At 51.9% G+C, this 17,420-nt stretch overlaps 1 protein-coding gene across 1 annotated transcript in view; it reads right to left on the bottom strand.

Annotated features, from left to right (window-relative positions):
• Positions 1-405: 405 nt before the first annotated feature.
• Positions 406-17,420, bottom strand: part of epb41l3b (erythrocyte membrane protein band 4.1-like 3b) — a 32,694-nt gene continuing 15,679 nt past the window's right edge. The window contains exons 9-28 of the mRNA XM_030114463.1: positions 17,248-17,335; positions 16,005-16,049; positions 15,307-15,459; positions 14,998-15,095; positions 14,658-14,833; positions 14,339-14,544; positions 13,438-14,031; positions 11,520-11,573; positions 9,640-9,675; positions 9,205-9,270; positions 8,487-8,684; positions 8,032-8,100; positions 6,608-7,264; positions 5,891-5,923; positions 5,534-5,611; positions 4,316-4,399; positions 3,921-4,019; positions 3,756-3,836; positions 3,438-3,553; positions 406-1,520 (exon numbers count right to left, since the gene is read on the bottom strand). Coding sequence (XP_029970323.1) covers positions 3,443-3,553; positions 3,756-3,836; positions 3,921-4,019; positions 4,316-4,399; positions 5,534-5,611; positions 5,891-5,923; positions 6,608-7,264; positions 8,032-8,100; positions 8,487-8,684; positions 9,205-9,270; positions 9,640-9,675; positions 11,520-11,573; positions 13,438-14,031; positions 14,339-14,544; positions 14,658-14,833; positions 14,998-15,095; positions 15,307-15,459; positions 16,005-16,049; positions 17,248-17,335 — 2,926 coding nt within the window. The 3' untranslated portion in view covers positions 406-1,520; positions 3,438-3,442. The remainder of the gene's footprint in view (positions 1,521-3,437; positions 3,554-3,755; positions 3,837-3,920; positions 4,020-4,315; positions 4,400-5,533; positions 5,612-5,890; positions 5,924-6,607; positions 7,265-8,031; positions 8,101-8,486; positions 8,685-9,204; positions 9,271-9,639; positions 9,676-11,519; positions 11,574-13,437; positions 14,032-14,338; positions 14,545-14,657; positions 14,834-14,997; positions 15,096-15,306; positions 15,460-16,004; positions 16,050-17,247; positions 17,336-17,420) is intronic.

Here is a 17,420-nt window from a genome sequence, read left to right as displayed (position 1 = left end):
TGTTTTTGTCTGATAAAAGTTTTTCATCAGAAATCATCCAGCCGTTTTACTACATGGACTGTATGATGGAACACATTAAAAACGGAGCATGAATGAGGTAATCCTCTTGTGGAATCAGCGTTTAACCTTTAACCTTCTCCCCATGCACAAGTGAAAGTGGACAAATGCTGGGTGGAAATACAGGTGTATCATGTTAATATTTTTAAAACACTAATTTTGATTTGATGAAATTACAAACTAAGAAATACTTTAAAAAAACATTGGCGTGACTTTCACCTCAATTCGTAACTGTCAGTGTTTTGAAATGAATATATGGAGAACTCAGAGGTCAGCAGGGATGCAGTGGACACACACTTCAGCATTAGGTGATCATTTTTATTATTCAGGAAGGAAAGTAAAACAAAATAAAAACAAAAAAATCCATTCGCCATTTTTTTATTTCACCATTCGAAGGGAAAAAACATGGCTGTAAATGAACAACACTCGCTTATTCAGATACATTTAAACAGACGCGGGGTCATGTTCGGGGTTGGGGGGGGGTCATACGGGTATAATGTTCAGGGCGGGGGGGCGTACAGGTGTCACGTTTCGGGGGAGGGGGGGAGGTGACAGGTCTCTCCTGGCTTTGCATTGATTTTTGGGAAAAGCTCGGCAGTCTGAGCCCTTCACAGTCACAAACCTGGGACTTGTGCTGCAGCCGATCTTCAACCCTGGAGAAACATTCAAAGCCTGCACAGGCACATCCAAAAAGAAGAAGAAGAAGAAGAACAAAATCTAGCAGAAATTTTGATTTTACTGGCTTTTTGCCTAAAACAGACCATCTGAGAGAAAAAAAACAAAGAAACGCTGCAGTGGTGTCGATTCGATCAATGAGAAATCATAAAACACTGAATTAATGATAAAAAGTAAAATGCAATTCAAGTAGATGATGTGATACAAATCAACGGTGAAAGATAATTTGCTATTTTCCTAGAGAAAGCTCTGATATGTACAGTACGGCGCTGCAGCGACGCGACGCAACGCGACGCTCGCGTTGCAAAATGAGGCTGTTGGCACTTCTACTGCGAGGTTAAATAGTGGACGCTAGCTCCGGAGCATATACAGCGGTCGTACGTTTCTGGAGTGATGGCTTCGTTTCATAAATAAAAGGTCTTGCTACAATAATTATTCTCAATAATCATAAAAATGCATCAGAGTCAGAATAAGGCAGTGGAAGCGGAGAGGTGTGCCCGTTCGTGCACGCGCATCCAGGACCGTCGTGGGAGTCGTACAGTTTGTTTTTTGTTTTTTTTTAACTCAGTATATTCTTGCCGTTTGGGGTTGGTAATGCGACGTTGCGTCCTTCTCATGCAAAATGCATTGGTTGGTATTGCAGGTGATGGTGGCGACTAGCGGCGAGCTGCAGCATCTGGAGAGGCGAGGCCGTTCTAGTCTTCCGAGTCCCGGCGGGGTATGTGGCGTTCTGGACGTTGGGGTTTTCGGGAGGTTGAGGAAAGGAAAAACAGCCCTCAGTGTTATTCCTGGAAGAGCAGAGGAGTCGCACGTTAATGCGGCCGGCGTGTGTCTCATGGCCCCCGGCTGGAGGCTACGGCCGTCCCGCCCCCATGAAGAGACGCACGGAGGGGACCGCCGCGCCAGGAAATGCAAATACACACCGTAGATACACACAGGCCGTTCGGCCAATGAATGATTGACAGAGCGACAAGTCTTATTCACATGTTTCAGCTCCCGGAAAACGGCTCCCGAGGTGGCACTTTCTGAAAACGCTCCGTTGCCGTGGAAACGAGGAATGCGGCCGGAGGAAACAGTTCTTCTGCACGTGCTCGGTGGAGGGGCAGTAAGGAGGCGCCGCGGCTCCTGGCCCGTGACGGCCGAGACGTGCCGACAGCTGCGTTTCCCTCCCGTTTCCACGGAGACGGAGCGCTTTGCGAAAAGTTGTGTTTCCTGCTCAGGCTCTGTGTGTATCTACTGCGGAGGAGAGACAAACATCGGAGAGGCACAAGGAAAACAATTAGTGCTGCGTTTAGTGCTGTTCAAACACGGCCGCTCTGACACACAGATATTAGTACCACACGCACGCACGCACGTGCGCTTCACTGAGGGCACGGCTGCAGAAACAAAGCCGGGCATTCCCGTCTGGTGAGTCACACACATGCACGCCGGCTCATCCCAGACCCCGCGCCTTGGGATCGTTTAATGAGTAACAAGCTTCAGAGTCAAGAGGTGAAGAAGAGAGAACCAGACGGCAAGGCCGACACTGTCCAGAAACCACACACACACACACACACACACACACACACTCACACACACACACACATCTATACTGTACAGGTATAGATCTATATGCTTTGGAGGAAAACAAGTTAAGACAACATGCTGCGGTACAATGGAATGAGAAGATCCTCTCACAGCTCCGTGACCAAACCCCCACCCCCCTCCCCCGACTGATGGCGGGCAAGTTCAAACACAAATGTCTGCATTTGTGAAGACTGGAGGAGTAGTTTGACCGTCCCAGCTGCAAATCAGGGCAATCCCTGAGCTTTACGGAGGAGATTTGCTCTGCTCGGAGTTAAAGGTGGTCTGAAGCGCCTGCTGGCGAGCTCCAGACTGACCGGCCTATGTCCTTAACCGGGTTCTCTGTCTAGATTTTTTCCTGCAAGAACGGAGATGAAAATAGACCAGCGCACGTCTGCGTGCGCCGGGATCAGATTTCAGTCCATACGGGCGCGTCTGCAGCGGCGGGCTGAGAGCTCTGGGAAACAGAAGCCGGTTCAGCCGGAACGTAATTGCTCCCGGCTGCTGGTGCCTTTTTGAGAAGCTGCACGGTGTGTACAAACACAAGTCTGCAGAACACCCCAGCTCCAAACGACATGCTCCCGATTTACTCTGCATGCAACCCCAGAATAATCCACCTTTAGACGGGAAGAAAGGCGATAAACGGGAGAGATTCTGCGTTTAAAGGAAACGGCGGCGTTGAGGAGGACGGTGCTTCGGCTTCCAGCAGGGGGAAGTGTTGCATCCCCGTTACAGGGGATTGCATGAGGCGGCCAGCAGCATTACTATAAAGGTTTGTAAGCCCCGTCATTATGAGCTGAGCCTGTAATATGTGCCGTGCGTGCACGTACACACACACGCACGCGCACGCACGCACACGCGCGCAGCGGCGGTGCTGTTCCCTGCAGGGGGAGAGGAGCTGCAATGACAACAGCATGATGCATTAGCTGTGAGTGCTGCAGACACAGGGCGATCTGCACCGGTGAGAGACAGAGAGAGAGAGAGAGAGACAGCAAGTGCTGATGGGAAAGCAGCATGCCTGAGGATGGCGACCAGCTTGGGAGAAAAAAAAAAAAAAAAAAATCCCAGTCGGACCACATGAAAGACCAGACCAGACTAAACCGGACGGAGCCGGAACTAGGACTGGGGTCCGAGGGTCTTACCTGGGTCAGTCCTCCCCCTCCTCTGGCGTGATCTCTGTCTCTTTATGTACCACTACTTTGGTCACTGACATGTCAGGATGCTGTTCTTTAGCCTCCTTTATGGCCTGAGCCAGAGCCTACATAAGGGAGTGCAGTGCCAGGAGGGATCACCAGGGGGAGACAGAGAGCGGGGGAAGGGGCGGGGGAGGGAGTCGTCAGTCACATCTGCCCAGCATTGGTTAAAACATTTCAGTGTTAGGCCTCTCTGCAGGTCCTGGGAGTCACTCGGGTCACTCTACAACCAATTATTCACGCCGCGGTGTGAAACCGGCGCCGCACCTCATCGTGGTCGATGTCCGTGTCTCCGGTGATGACGATCCGCTTCTCGATTCTCGTCTCCGAGATCCCTCCCTTCACCGTCTGACGGACAGAAAACCCAACGATCCATGGTCACACACTCTAACACTGCCGGACCGTGGGAGGATGTGGCGAGCGCGGCCTGACCTTGGTGATGTGCGTGGTCGTGGTGGTGCTGGTGGTTTCTGAAGTGATGGTCTGAGCACTCAGCAGAACGCCGGGGTCGGCGTCGCCGTTGGTATCGACCTGCGGGGGAGCAGAGGCTGGTGATCAACCGGACAAACGTCAAAAATGCTAATGTAAAGCCTGAAACTCAGCAGGTTTCTGAAAAATAAATGCAGATTTGAAAGTTTTGAACAAATAAACCTGGATTGTTAACTTTATTTAAGGCTCCACGTTCAGCCCGCATGTGGAGAAAATGTCAACATTTTCACAAAAATCAAACAGTTACTTTGAAATTTTTATGTTTCCTTGGTGGTTTGTGTCTGATTCTTAACTCCATCTTCAGAATAACTGAACAGAGCCGCAGGTTGTGTACGAACCTCCGCAGCCTCGTAGGTGATGGTTTTTGTCTCGGTGTGGACGACAGGCGATTCTTTGGAAGCCACATCCAAAATGTCAGGACTCTGCCGGGCACAAAAAGAAGTTGAAAACAAAACTTCTGCGGAGACGCGGCTGAATAAAAGCTCCCGTCCAGCTGAGGCGAGACAAACGCTCACTGGTAATTGTATATGTTCGCTCTGAAAATAGAACCGCGCTCTGGTACAGTGAATCAAATTGACACAAATGAGCACCACATGCTAATAAACCGAGTCGAAGGAAGGCCTGAAATCTGGAAAGGAGCATGCAGTCATGAATTAGAGTCCTTAATCCGGTGAGGGAGAGGCTCCCGAAGAATGCAAATCACAAGGTTTGGATCAAGTGTGTGCACCGTCCCCTGATCTGCGCCGCCACAAACGGTGAAGTTAGGATGGAGAGACCAGTCCATGCGCTCGGTCGGGTTGTGCCACTGATTTCGGGGACCGTGGTGGTGAAGGTTACAACGCCGGGGCCCCCGGAGGCGAGGTTACCTCCGTCTGGGACCCATCGGGTCCCGAGGCCACAGCATCCGTCACTCCTGACTCTTTTCCATCAACGCCGCCGTTTCCTTCGTCCTCCTGAACGCTGCCAGCCTCCTCCTCCTCCTCCTCCCTCCCATCAGCAGGTTCACACTCGTCTCTTTCATCCTCTGAGCTCTCAATCTGCAGATAGTGGTACTTCTCCTTCTCAAAGGGCAGACCGTTTGATGTCTTCAGAAACCTGCTTGGCTGGTCGTCCTCTCCGCCCACACTGGGTCGTTCCTCTGCCTCTTCATCCGCCTCCTCGATGCAGTCTTCCAGCCCCGTGGGAGCGCCGTCTTCCTTGAAAACTTGCACCTCGTCAGAGAACTGGACTCTCTTGCCGTGCGTTCCGTCTGCTTCTTGTTTTGAACGGGACGGTTCCTCCTGGCCCGCTGGAGCCGGTCCTTCTCCTCCGATGTGAGCAGGAGCCACGGTGAATCGGGCGCTCGCGTCCGCTTCCTCTCTGGTTTCCTGTTCGGCCGACTCTGGCAAATCTCTCGCTCTAAACACCGAATCTGCAGTTACGGCGTGGACTGGCTCTACCGATATTTCGGCCGCGGGTTTGCCTGAACCGTCGCCTCTAACGTCAGACCGTTGGTCGCCGGGGCTCGCCGGCGCCGCGGGAAGCGCCGGCTCGGCCTCTGCCGGAGGGATATTCACCGTTGGCCCTGCAGACTTGACGGACGTGGCGTCTGTCTCTGTCGGAGCCGTCACCTTGTCCTCCGGATCGGGTGAAGCCTGGGGAAGACAAATCCCGTCAGGAGAGCGTAAAAAAGACCGAAAAGAACCCCAACAGTCGTGGACGGCATCCCATCGCCTAACGGAGAGAGCGGTGTCAGTTATACATCTCTAGACTTCAAATGTATAAAACCTCAGAGCACGGGTGTCAAACGCCAGGAGACGGCTTCCTGGACGTCTGAGAGGGGGTCGTTAAAATTGCTTTAGGTTGGAATTGTTTGGTTTAGTGAAAATAACTTTAAAGTAAAATATTCAAAAGGAGCAGAGAGAAGTCGTCACCTTTTGAGAGGAGGAAACCCATCCCAGGGTCGACTGACGAGACAACAGAGAGAACGGCAAAGAGAGGACAGTGAGACGCCACAATGAACACGAAAAGACAAAGAGAGAAAGAAGTCAGGACAGAAACACAGCCTCAAGTGTCAAAACTGCACGGACCCTTCCCTGGAAACCCTTCAAGTCTTCCACTTTATCGGCTTTTCAGGTTTCTGAACGAGAGTGAAATAAACTTTCCAGGCAGATCCGCACAGTTTTGTCTGCTGGCTTGTTTGTGAGGCGGAGCGGATTGTGGAGGATGAGGAGGGGAAAAGCTGCAGCGGCGGCTCCGAGCCGGCGCTCTCAAGTCGGCGCCGACAGGAAACTGATAACGGAGCTAAAAGCAAGAAACGCTGGAGCGGAGCAAAACGCTGCGACACAAACAGGAGCCAGTCTGAGACCCCGTTTCTCTGCTTATCAGCGGCAGGCAAGCGGTTTGAGCTGTCAAGAAACTGAGGAGTAAAGAAAAAAAAAAAAAAAACAAACCAAACCCAAAAGAGTCGAATGGAGAAAGCAGCAGCGGTTAGATGTGCAGAGAGCAGCTGGGTCTGGGTGTTAGGGGGCTGTCAGCCATGCAGGGGCGTCTTCTCACTCCTGTTAAACGGGTTTAACGGCTGTCAGAAGGGGGCGATGAGGGGAGGCAGCGGGTGGTGCTGGTGGAGGGACGGAGCTTTCATACGGTACCACTGCCAGAGACGCAGCCGAGGTTTCAGAAACCGGGAACTCCGGCGGCTGCGACCGCACTTCTTCGAAGGTGAAGATTTCCACTTTCTGCAGCGTCTCTCCTTCGGTCTTCGTCTCTTTCGTGGCCTCCGTCTTCGCCTCCTCGGAAATCCACGCCGCCATGGCCTTCTTGGGCGAGTCGACGCGTTTGAACCGGGTCACGTCTTCATTTTGAATCTCCTCTTTCGGACTCAGCATCTTGACCGCGGCGGGCGGCGTCTCTACGGCGGCGGCCGTTTCCTCTGAGGAGCGGCGCTGGATTTCGTTCTCGTCGACTGCGAACTCTCCGGAGACAAACGGCTCTCCGTCTCCCCCCGGGGGACTGGCGTCTTCGCGCTCGGTGTCTTCTTTCTCCTCGGCCTCCTTCAGGATGATGAGCGTTCCCTTCTTGTCGGTGATGGCCTGCGACACTTCCTGCCTCACCGCGCCGGGGCTGACCTTCTCCGACGCCTCCTCCTGGGAGTCCGGGGTTTTCTCCTCCACCTCCCTCAGCGTCCCGTCCATGAAGACGTCGTCGTCCATGGTGGTGGACAGACTGATGCCGTGGGGGCCCGAGGAGGTGGCCCCCTCCGTCACCACGCTATCCACCACGTATTTCACCAGGTATCCTGCTGCCGCCTGGGGAGACACTCGGCTCGTTGGAAACGCATCGCTCAGGTTAACGGACAGAGGACGGCTCCGGACACACAAACAGGAAGTGAGACTTTTAATCTCAGAATGGCAGAAATGACCCACTATGAAACGACAAAGTCGCATCTGAGACACTGGAGAGAAGATTCGACAGAAAAGTGGTTAAAAGGTGGTTTCAGGAAGCAGAAAGAGCCAAACGTGAAAAAGACAAAGATCCACACCGCAGCCACAGGAAACACTAGATCCAGCATTCTGATCGCTCACGTCTCTGTTAGAGGTCTTTTCTGTTTAAATTTAGTTATTTAAACACTGTTGTGTGGAATTAAAAACCATCTGAAGCTCAGAACACTGAAGTGTCTTCAGGATCAATATATTCAATTGAGTTCCCTTTAATTTGAAGAAGTTTCGTGGAGTCTGAGCACATCCTGTCAGGAGCTAATCACAGCGTCTCTGGGCAAATGACGTCTGAGTGTCGTTCGCTAACAGCCACTTCTTATCAAATCGCTCCAACTGAACGTGTTTTTCATTACCTGCAGTCCTGTTTACATTTCATATTTGATTAGTGAAAACGATTTTTATCACAGTGATAACCGAGTGCGCTCCTACATGAATGAGTCTCATCCACTACACCTATTTTTATTTGCTGCTCCTTTATGTACTAAGTTATCAGAGTGATTCAGTAATTACATTATGGGCTTTATTACATTTAAAATGGGCTAAATCACTACATTACGGAGCCTTGAGCGCAAACTGACCTCGATGGTTTTTGGTTCCACTCCTCCTTTCGTCCCGTCTCCTGCCTCCTCCTCCTCCTCCTCTTTAGTCTGCAGGGGAGAGAAACGAAGAGAGTTCAGCTCCGTTAAGACAGAAAACAGGGTGTTCAGACCATCGGGCTGCTGGAGGAGAGACGCTCCGGAGCTTCACGTCAGCTCCTTGTTATCTTAGAGAGTTTAATCAGCGCCGCTTCAGTCGGTCTATCAGGTCGAACCACACATCAGGAGTGAAGATGAAGCTTCGCAGCACACCGCAGTCATACCCGATCAAAAGCCTCAGGATGGAATACCAAGACAAATTTCTATGATCGCTTATTGCTAAAAAAAATGATCTTGTTTCAGACGTGGCGTGAAGCGCGTCAGACTGGTTCTGGAGTCGTTCTGGACCCGGGAGCGGCTTCATGCGGAACACACTCATGCGTCGGCCTGCAGCTTACGTCCTGCAGCTCCAGCGGCTCTATCATCGGCGCCTCGTCCGCCCGGGGGGAGCGGACCGGAGACGAGGACAGCCTCTTCTCCCACTCCGTCAGGCCGGCCGCGCCGCCGCCGCCGCCGCCGCCCGTCTCCAGGAAGGAGCGCTTCAGCTCGCTGATGTTGGTCTGGTGCTTGACCATCTCCGCCGGAGGCTCCGTGTCCTGCATCGGCCCATCAACCATGATACGGGGGGGTGGGTGAGGGCGGGAGCGGGAGGGGGGAGGGGGGGGCGAGCGACGGCCATGCTTCACGTAACTCGCATATCCAATCAATTACTAATAATCATGTTGAGCAACATAAAAAAAAAGCAGCCGTGGAGAAAGGTCGTCTCGGACCTGAACCGGCCATCTCAAAACAAATAACAGAACGAACCCCCCCCCCGTGACGGCTGTTAACCAAACAGCGTGTGCTTAAATGCCAAAAGCACATTTAAGACCAGCCTAAATGAATGAAAACCAATGAGGCATGCAGAGACCGGCTCACCGCTTTAGTTCAGCACAACACTCCCAAATCTCATTAGAGCTCGACACCGACTTGGTTTAGTGGTTTATTGGTCGTAACGGAGTCGAGGAGACGGATGCACACAGCAAAAAACTGAATCCCGCCTGTCACACCGGCAGGTTTATGCGTTAACAGTAACCAGAAGCAGGCCCATGCTGGGTTCAGGCATGCTTTACCAACCTCCAGCATCAGATTACTATGCCTGATAAAAACGTTTTCCCCTTTTACTCGTCTTATGAAACTATACTGCGAAGACACAAAGAGGGGAAAAAGAAGTGTGAAGACGTGACCGAGGAGGAGAAAACGGGAGCTTTGTCTTCCACGGTAATGACATGATGGAGCGTGAGTCTGGGGGAAAGTTCAAGAAAAACCTGAAAAGATGAGACACTTCAGCAAAGCGGCAGCAAAGAAAAGATGAAAATGACTGTTTCCACAGAGCAAGCCCCCGAGGAGGAGAGGAAAACGGCGAGTTTTAGAGAGCAGCGGCAGTCTGTGAGGCAAGGCGGGGGAAAGAGTGGAGCGGTGACGGCGAGCGGCGGCGGCGTGAGTGGCGTCTCAGTGCATCTGGTGGAGGGGCGATGCACTGAGCGGGGCCAGCGGGCCAGCCCGGGGTACCTGAGTCCGCATCTCAGAGTCCTCGTCGGCGTCCGACTGAGAGAGCATACAGACACACAGAGCGTGAGACGAGAGAGCACGAGGGGGGAAACGGAGAGAGTCAGGAAGAGGGAAACCAGAGGCGGAGAGGCGAGACGGAAAAGGAGAAGAAAATGAGTGTTTGGTGATCGTTACCCAGAACCCTTCAGATCAGGGCTGTCAAACATATTTCAGTTTCACCTTGACAGGACTGGACCGCTAAAACTAGAACCTTTAAAGCGATACTTCAACATTTTGGCAAATTGGCCCATCTAGGGCAATTCGGTAGTCATTTAGAACAGCATACTTACTTTTTTTGTGAGGGCGAGCTGTTGTTTATTCAGCGGTGCGTCTGAGGAGAGCTTCACGGCAGACATAATGGAAGTGGACGGTACAGTTGCTTCCCTCGTCAAACTCATCAAATACACAATCCAACAACCCCAAAACACACTTTGGTGGACACGTTATAATCTGCACATTCACTACGCTGTGAAACACCAACAAATAATATTGTAGCATTACGACATTGAAGCAAATATTGGGAACTATTTTTTCTTTTGAGATCACTACGCCCAGACGCCATGTTTAGTAAGTAGTTCCGTCTTGGCAATCTTCGCAAAAAAACGCTCAATCTCGTAATTTTGCATTAATATTTCACAGCGTAGTGAATGTGGGGATTATAACGTGTCCACCAAAGTGTGTTTTGGGGTTGTTGGATTGTGTTGGATTGATGAGTTTGACGAGGGAAGCTACTGTACCATCCACTTCCATTATGTCCGCCGTGAAGCTCTCCTCAGACTCACCGCTGAATAAACAACAGCTCGCCCTCACAAAAAAAGTAAGTATGCTGTTCTAAATGACTACCGAATTGCCCTAGATGGGCCAATTTGCCAAAATGTTTAGGTATCGCTTTAACTTTAAGCTTTAAATCCCAGCAGTGTGTCTGTTGACCCACAAAATCTATGTTTTTTGTGAAATTTGAACGGTTTGCTTGGTGGCTTTGTCGACCGGACTGGAGAATCTCTCATGCTGAATTTGGTCCACAGGCCTTATGTTTGACACCCCTGGTTCGGAGCTAAATGCAAAGTGAGTTCACTTTACCTGAGCAACGAAATCACGAACAATCAGACTAAGAGAAGTGAAAATATGGTGGTAAAATAGCCCCCCTCCGCCCCCCAAAAGGGAAAAAAAAAAAAAAAGTCAGGAATTTCCTAATGTTTGCCTGTAGCTCCAACTTTTCAAAATAAAACATCCTTCCAACATCCTTTTGAAATCTGATAGAAAGTGTACAACTGAGCAAAAAAAAGCTTCAAACTGATTGTCTACACACTGCCGAGTCCTGCTGTACTAACCTGAAACACTTATTTACAACTGAAAGGCCTCGATTTAACCGACGCGCTCAGCTGTTTGGAAGAATACAGTCAGGTGAACTCAACAGGAAGACTGCTGAAGTTATTAAACCTGTTAAAGCGAATAACCACTGCCTACTAACGATGTAAACCCAATTCAAGTCAAACTTCTCCACCAGTGTTTCCTCCTGATCCTGAAGTTTGTTTTGACGTCATTCAGGAATACTAGATCCTTCTGGAGCCGATATTATTTTAACTTATCTCGCAATTGTTCACAGCATCTCTTCTTCCAGATGATAAAACACTCAAAGACAAACTCAAAAGTTGTTGAAGACTTAAAAAAAAAACAAAACAAGGGAGAACTGAATGTCCATAACGGGTCCAGATCGAGCAAAACATGCAGGGCAGCAAGACGACAGAGAGACACACTGATCTGACTGTACGTTCACAAACATCACAGCCCCAATAAAGAAGTCCTCTCGGTGTTTCACAGTCTTTCTCTGATGTACAAACCTCTGTGGCCGTCATCTCTCCGTCAAAGGCAAAGTCAGTTTGTTCGCTGTCGGTCTGCTTCGACAAACCGATCCGAGAGGCAAGCGAGAGAGACCAGAAGAAGCCACATTGTAAGTCTTCCACAACAGTGATTTTCAAAATGTACAGAGAGAACCACAGATGGGACGAATGGAAATGAACTGAACTGCTTGACCAAACGGGCGACACATTTTCAGAAAACACAACAGACAAGATCTGAAGGAGGACGAAAAAGAAAAAAGAAAAAAAGAAAAGATAAGAAGCAAATGAAAAATAAGCAAGCAAAACAGAGTCAGAGGAAGTTGAACCCTCGGTCGGTCACGAGGCTTTAGGCTGTTGGGTTCAGGATGCGAACTTTTTGGTGGAATTGCTTCCAGGCGGCCGCCAAGTCTGCTGCGCCGTCGCTCGAACGCAGCGCAGAGGACCGGATCTGACAATTGAGCTGCTGAGCAGTAACCTGACTTTCAGGCCCTCCCCCCTCCGCTCCATGCATGTCGACGCCGAGGGTGATCTGGATGTCTTAGCGAGTCGCAGTCTCTCGGCACGAGCGGCGGCGGAGGGAAAAACGCCAGTAAACCCCGTCGCTCAAACGCTTCCCGGAGAAATCTGAATGATTCATCTGAATCCGTGCTGCTTCGACGCAGTCAGGTTTCAGTGCAGAGAGACTGAGAGCGAGGATGAAGGTGGAGGTGTTCCCATGCAGCTGGTGATCATCACTGTGATGATGAGACACTCACACACAAACACACACACACACACACACGATAGCGCACACACACAGATGGGTTAGACACAAAGCTGTGTTTTCAAATGTGAGGAATTAGTGATTCAATGACGAGCGCTGATTACCTCTAATCATCGAAACGTCTAATGAGAACGCAGAGTCAAATATTTAGAGTTCTGTTTCTTTGAAATGGAAATCCGGCAGTCGGCGTTAAGAACAAGTCTGAGGAAGTGATGGACGGCGCCGGCACTTTGCGTCTAACCCTCACGTTATGGCGCCGAGTCTGAGAGCCCGTTTACACGACTTCAGGAGAAAACGCTAAAACTGAAAACGGAACTTTTGGAAAACACTTGACTCCGTCAGGGATGGGCACGGTTCACACCTGAACCAGTACGGTACCAATTCCCGGTGCTTTAGAGTGTTTATGTGGTCATAAATGTTAATTTGTTCCTGGCTGCAGCCGACTCGCTAATGGGTGCTATGCTAGCATGCTAACAGTGCCGAATGCAGCCGTAGATCGTGAAGCTGTTTGAAAAGCCGCTCTGCTCAGCCTTGAGAAAAATCTTCTGTTAAACCAGGAGCTTCCTCAGATTAGAAGTTTTCCCGCCGCAGTGATTTGCATCGTTGACTGAACGCTCCTGTGTGTGTGCGATGCTGTGTTCAGGTTCGGCTGGGAAAAACACCAATTCTTCCACTCTCTCACAGTCACAAGGATGCGTTATTAATTTTAAGTGAATCGGTACTCGGCAGCATTTGGAACCCATCCCTAGACTCCGTTTCTGTGGAGACGGGTGAAAACGAGACCTTCTGAAGGAGACTGAGGCCCGTCTCCATGGAGACGGAGGAAACGCGGCTAACGACTCCTCTGCACATGCTCAGAATGAGTTTCCACCCGAAGCGCCGTCGTGTAAACGGTTCCTGAGCCACGCGGCATGATGGGGCGTGCGGGTTCATCTCTGTGCGCGGGCGATGCAGGTGGAGATGCGTCTGCAGGATGGGATGAGCGGCAGAGATGAAGGTCTGAAAGTAGGACGCTGACAAGACGCTGGGACACACAACGGTCTCCAGGTCGGCTCCGAGCCGGCGAGACGGCGGAGCCACGGGATTAACCGCTCGAATGGACCGTCACTGTACTGGAACATACACACACACACACACACGCAAACACACACACACCTCCTCTTCCTCTGAACTGTCATGGTCATGGTAGCCCTGGGCTATGGAGGCGGTCAAGGAGGCAGCCTTGGGCTCCAGGTAGCAGAGACACAGCGCCAGCGGGAAGGAGAGGGTGAGGGCGTAGGGCACGGAGAAGGAGGTGGACAGCAGGAAGAAGAAGATGAAGAGGAAGCAGGGGATGAGCGACGGGGACTTGATGGGGAGGAAGTTCTGCGCGCACTCGGGCAGGAAGCGCATCTCCGACAGGTCGGGGAAAGTGATGTAGCCGTCCTCGTCCAGGATGGACGACAGGTCGGGCAGGTGCAGGGAGAAGGAGAAGAGCGTGCCGCCGCCGCCGTGGCGCCGCTTGCCCTGCTCCAGCCTCTGCTTGCGGGCCGACAGCAGCAGCGCCTGCTCCTCCAGCAGCGCCGCCTTGCGGTCGGCGTGGGCCTGCCGCCGCTGGCGCCCGGCGCCGCTCTTGGCCGGGCTGACGGACGACGCCCGCTTGCGGGCGCCGTCCCTGCGCCGCCGCCGGACTTTGGTGGATGAGACGGGGGATGAGGGGAGCGAGAGCTCGGAGCGGAGGGGGTCGGTCGTGAACACATGAGGGGAACACTGATGGGGAGGGGGGGGCGATGACGTGTGTGTGAGTGTGTGTGTGTGAGGGAAGCGAAGGGGGAGGAGGGCGAGTACGCATGAGCACACACACGAGTGTAGTGTGAGGGGTCAAAGGAAGGACAAGAAAAGAAAAGCTAATTAGTAAAGCGCACACAGAATGAGCAGCGTCGAGGCCTCGTCGGGCCGCGCGGTAAGCTCAATCTATCGGGAAAGAAAATCAAATTAAACTCTAGAAGCGTCCCAGCAGCTCTTGGGCGGGGCGTCCTCCGACGCCCGCCACTCACGCGCCGCCGTGCGGCTGTACCTTGGTGTCTTGTCTGAGCGCCGTAGTGGTGGCGGCGTCCGGAGTCTCGGCGGCGTCTTTCTGGGCGTCCTCCCGCTCGGCGCTCTCCTCCTCCGCCTTCTTCTCCGTCGTCACCGTGGTGATGATGTCTCCCTTGGCGATGACCTTGGCCGCCCCGTCGGCGACGCCGTCCTTCATCAGAGTCTCGTGGTTCTCCGTGATGGGGGCTGAAAGCCAGACGTGACGGAGGTCAGAGGAACGCCGACGCCTCGTTCGGAAGCCTTCGAGAGTTTGATTCATCCGCCCGAGGCGTCGGGAGAACGACTCCGCCTCTCCTCACCTCCGTCCAGGCTGCGCGACATGTTGTAGCGTTTGCTGGAGGAGCGCTCGAAGAGCGGCGCCGGTCTGATGATCTGCGAGCTGGCCCGGCGGGTCTGGGCCTGCGTCCTGCCGCTGTAGCGGAACTTGGAGCCCAGGCTCAGGAACTTCTTTGGGGGCGCCTCGGGGGACACCAGCCTGTCGCCGGGAACAAACACACACCCGTTCACCAAACCGTGACGCGGTAAAACCCCCGGAGAGCCGTCAGACCGGCTCACTGCGCCCGACAACACCGGGGGGACGTATCGCTCCAGACGAGGAATTTCTACCGTCACAGCATGATGGCTGTTCGACATTCTCACCTGAAGAAGGTGTGGTGCTCCACACACACCTTCCACAGCCGTTTGGCAGCGCGGTGATTTGGAAGCTTGAAACCGATCGTGCTTTCGAACTGCTCAAACTGCAAAAACAGAGAAAACGCTGTGTTTAAATGTGCCTTTTCAGCACCGTGCTCGTGTGTTCCCAGTTCAGGGGCCACGTTTCGTCTTGAACGGGAAACAGCAGAAAATATCAACAGTTTCAAAAAACTAAACAATTACTGCAGAAAATGACGACAATCTCAGCAAACGCTGAAGACTAGTGAAAACTAGTTTTCCTGAAGCGTTCCTCACCTCTCCAGGTCGGATTTTGATGTAGAAGTTGTTCCTCTTGTAGGAGATCTTGAGGATTTTGGGCCAGGCGAATCTGTTGATCCGCAACCTGTCTCTGTAGATGAGGAGGCCACTGGCGCAAACTCCAAGCATGATCTCCACACCCTCAGAGTCCTGCGAGCGACACACACACACACACACACGAAGAAAAATCAAACTGAAATAAGGAAAATGGTCGTGAATCTCCTTCATAGGTGGGGAGAGCAACGCAGCGCCCAGACAGGAAGTCATTGACCACAGCGCCGCTCGTCTTTACTGCAAATCATGAAGTGACTAGAGGATCTACGGGAGGCGTTCAGGCGTCGGTGCACAGCGGGAACAAAGAAGACATTGAAGGAAGGAGCCTTATGGTGATAAGAGGGTAAACAAAGCAGGCAAGTGGAGAGTTGAGTCAGGCATGAGGAGCTTTAATCTCCCAGTGAGGACAGGAGAGGAGCAGCGCCCGGCGGCGGAAGCTACAGTGAAGCACGGGACGCCGCTCTTCACTGCACCAAGCGTGAGATGAGCGGGTGAAACCAATGGAGGAGTGACCGGACGGGATGTGGAAAAGTGACTACGCGCGATGGAACCATGCACTTGTGGAAACCACAAACACACACACACACACACACACACACACACACTCGTTCAGGTGAAGCACATGGGAAGCAGCCTCTTACCTCTCCCTCAGCTGGAGCCAAGCTCTCATAGAGACTCCCTACCAACTTTGCATTTCATGAGAGAGGAGAGAAGACAAGAGAGGGATGCGGGTCTGATATGTGCGTCTGTTTTTCTCTTCTTTTGTATCAAAGCGCGACTCGCAGAGGAAACACTGTGCACTGCTGGGCCTGATCAAGGCCGCTTCGTCTCTGCCATCTCCTCCATCTGATCTGTGGAGGCAATATCCGTTCCCGTTTCTCACACTCCGCCGTTCAAAGCGCCCTGACGGCTGTCTGGTATCAAGAAGACTGATGGCTGTAATTTTCCTTTATGAAGACGGCAGTCAGACTCCTGCTCTCTCTTTACGGCCGCCGCTATAACAGCCGGTTCGATTTCATGCACGGTAAAATCAAGTCGAGCTGGGCTCCAGACTACCCCCCCCCCCTCCCTCCCCAACCCTCGCAAACTGTGAGAAGAAGCGGTGAGATGTCAGTCAGTCAGCATGTTCAGACCGAGGCGTCGCGGAGGCGGAGGTGATGTGTGTGAAGCGGCGGCGCTGTGGTGCCAAGCATTGCTACTGACGGCATGAGAGGGTCACGAGAGAGGATCGATCTCTGGGGTGATGCTGCACGGCGAGGACGGCCGCCGCTACCGCCAACGCAGAGGAAGCTTCAGCACGCCGTTTATTCCAGCGGATAGGTCAATGTCCCATTCACAAAAGTCAGCTCTGTTAGCTTTGTTTTAGTATGAGTTTTCCTGTTTGGAAGTATGTCAGCACATTTTAGTGGATTTTAATCACTTCTAATAATATTTACATCTTCAAAGGCAGAAAATAATTGACCACATGTGGCTTGAATTCCAAAATACAGTCTGCTGGTTCGTATATGATCAGAAAAACTCAAATTCTAGAAATTATCGGAGTTTTACAGCTGTGTATTAAACTGACTGAGCTTAAATTGCGCCCCTGGTGGTCAAATGATTGTACTGCAGTTAATGTCATCATTTCATCTTGTGGCGGGCCGGTTCCGGCCCGGGAGCCATACGTTTGACAGCATCATCATCATCATATCTGGTGTTAATTAACAGTCTGTAGGAGGACGACTCCAGAAAGATCGATTTAAAAGCTGAATTCAAGAATGAACTCCCTGGAGCGTCTAAGAAATCAACACAGTTCAATCTTCAGCACATTCTTGAAAGCTGCACACCAGTTAACCGTTTCCCTCTGGCGCTACTTCTGAAAAACAAAGGCTGTAAACGGGTTACCTTCGCATGATGGAGGTCCACGCCGTACATGGACAGCTTCTTGGCGTTTTCCAGGAAGTGAATCTCTGCCTCGGCCGGAGTCATCCCCCTGGACGAGACACAACACATCAGCCACCAACCAGAAGCAGATGAATAAAGCTCTTCTAGCCTGGATGTTTTCATGGATGATTTCA

This window comes from Salarias fasciatus, chromosome 18 (assembly GCF_902148845.1).
Source record: "Salarias fasciatus chromosome 18, fSalaFa1.1, whole genome shotgun sequence".
In the NCBI taxonomy this organism is placed as follows: domain Eukaryota; kingdom Metazoa; phylum Chordata; class Actinopteri; order Blenniiformes; family Blenniidae; genus Salarias; species Salarias fasciatus.
Note: the sequence above shows the minus strand (reverse complement) of the source record. Positions and strands in the feature narration are given on the sequence as shown.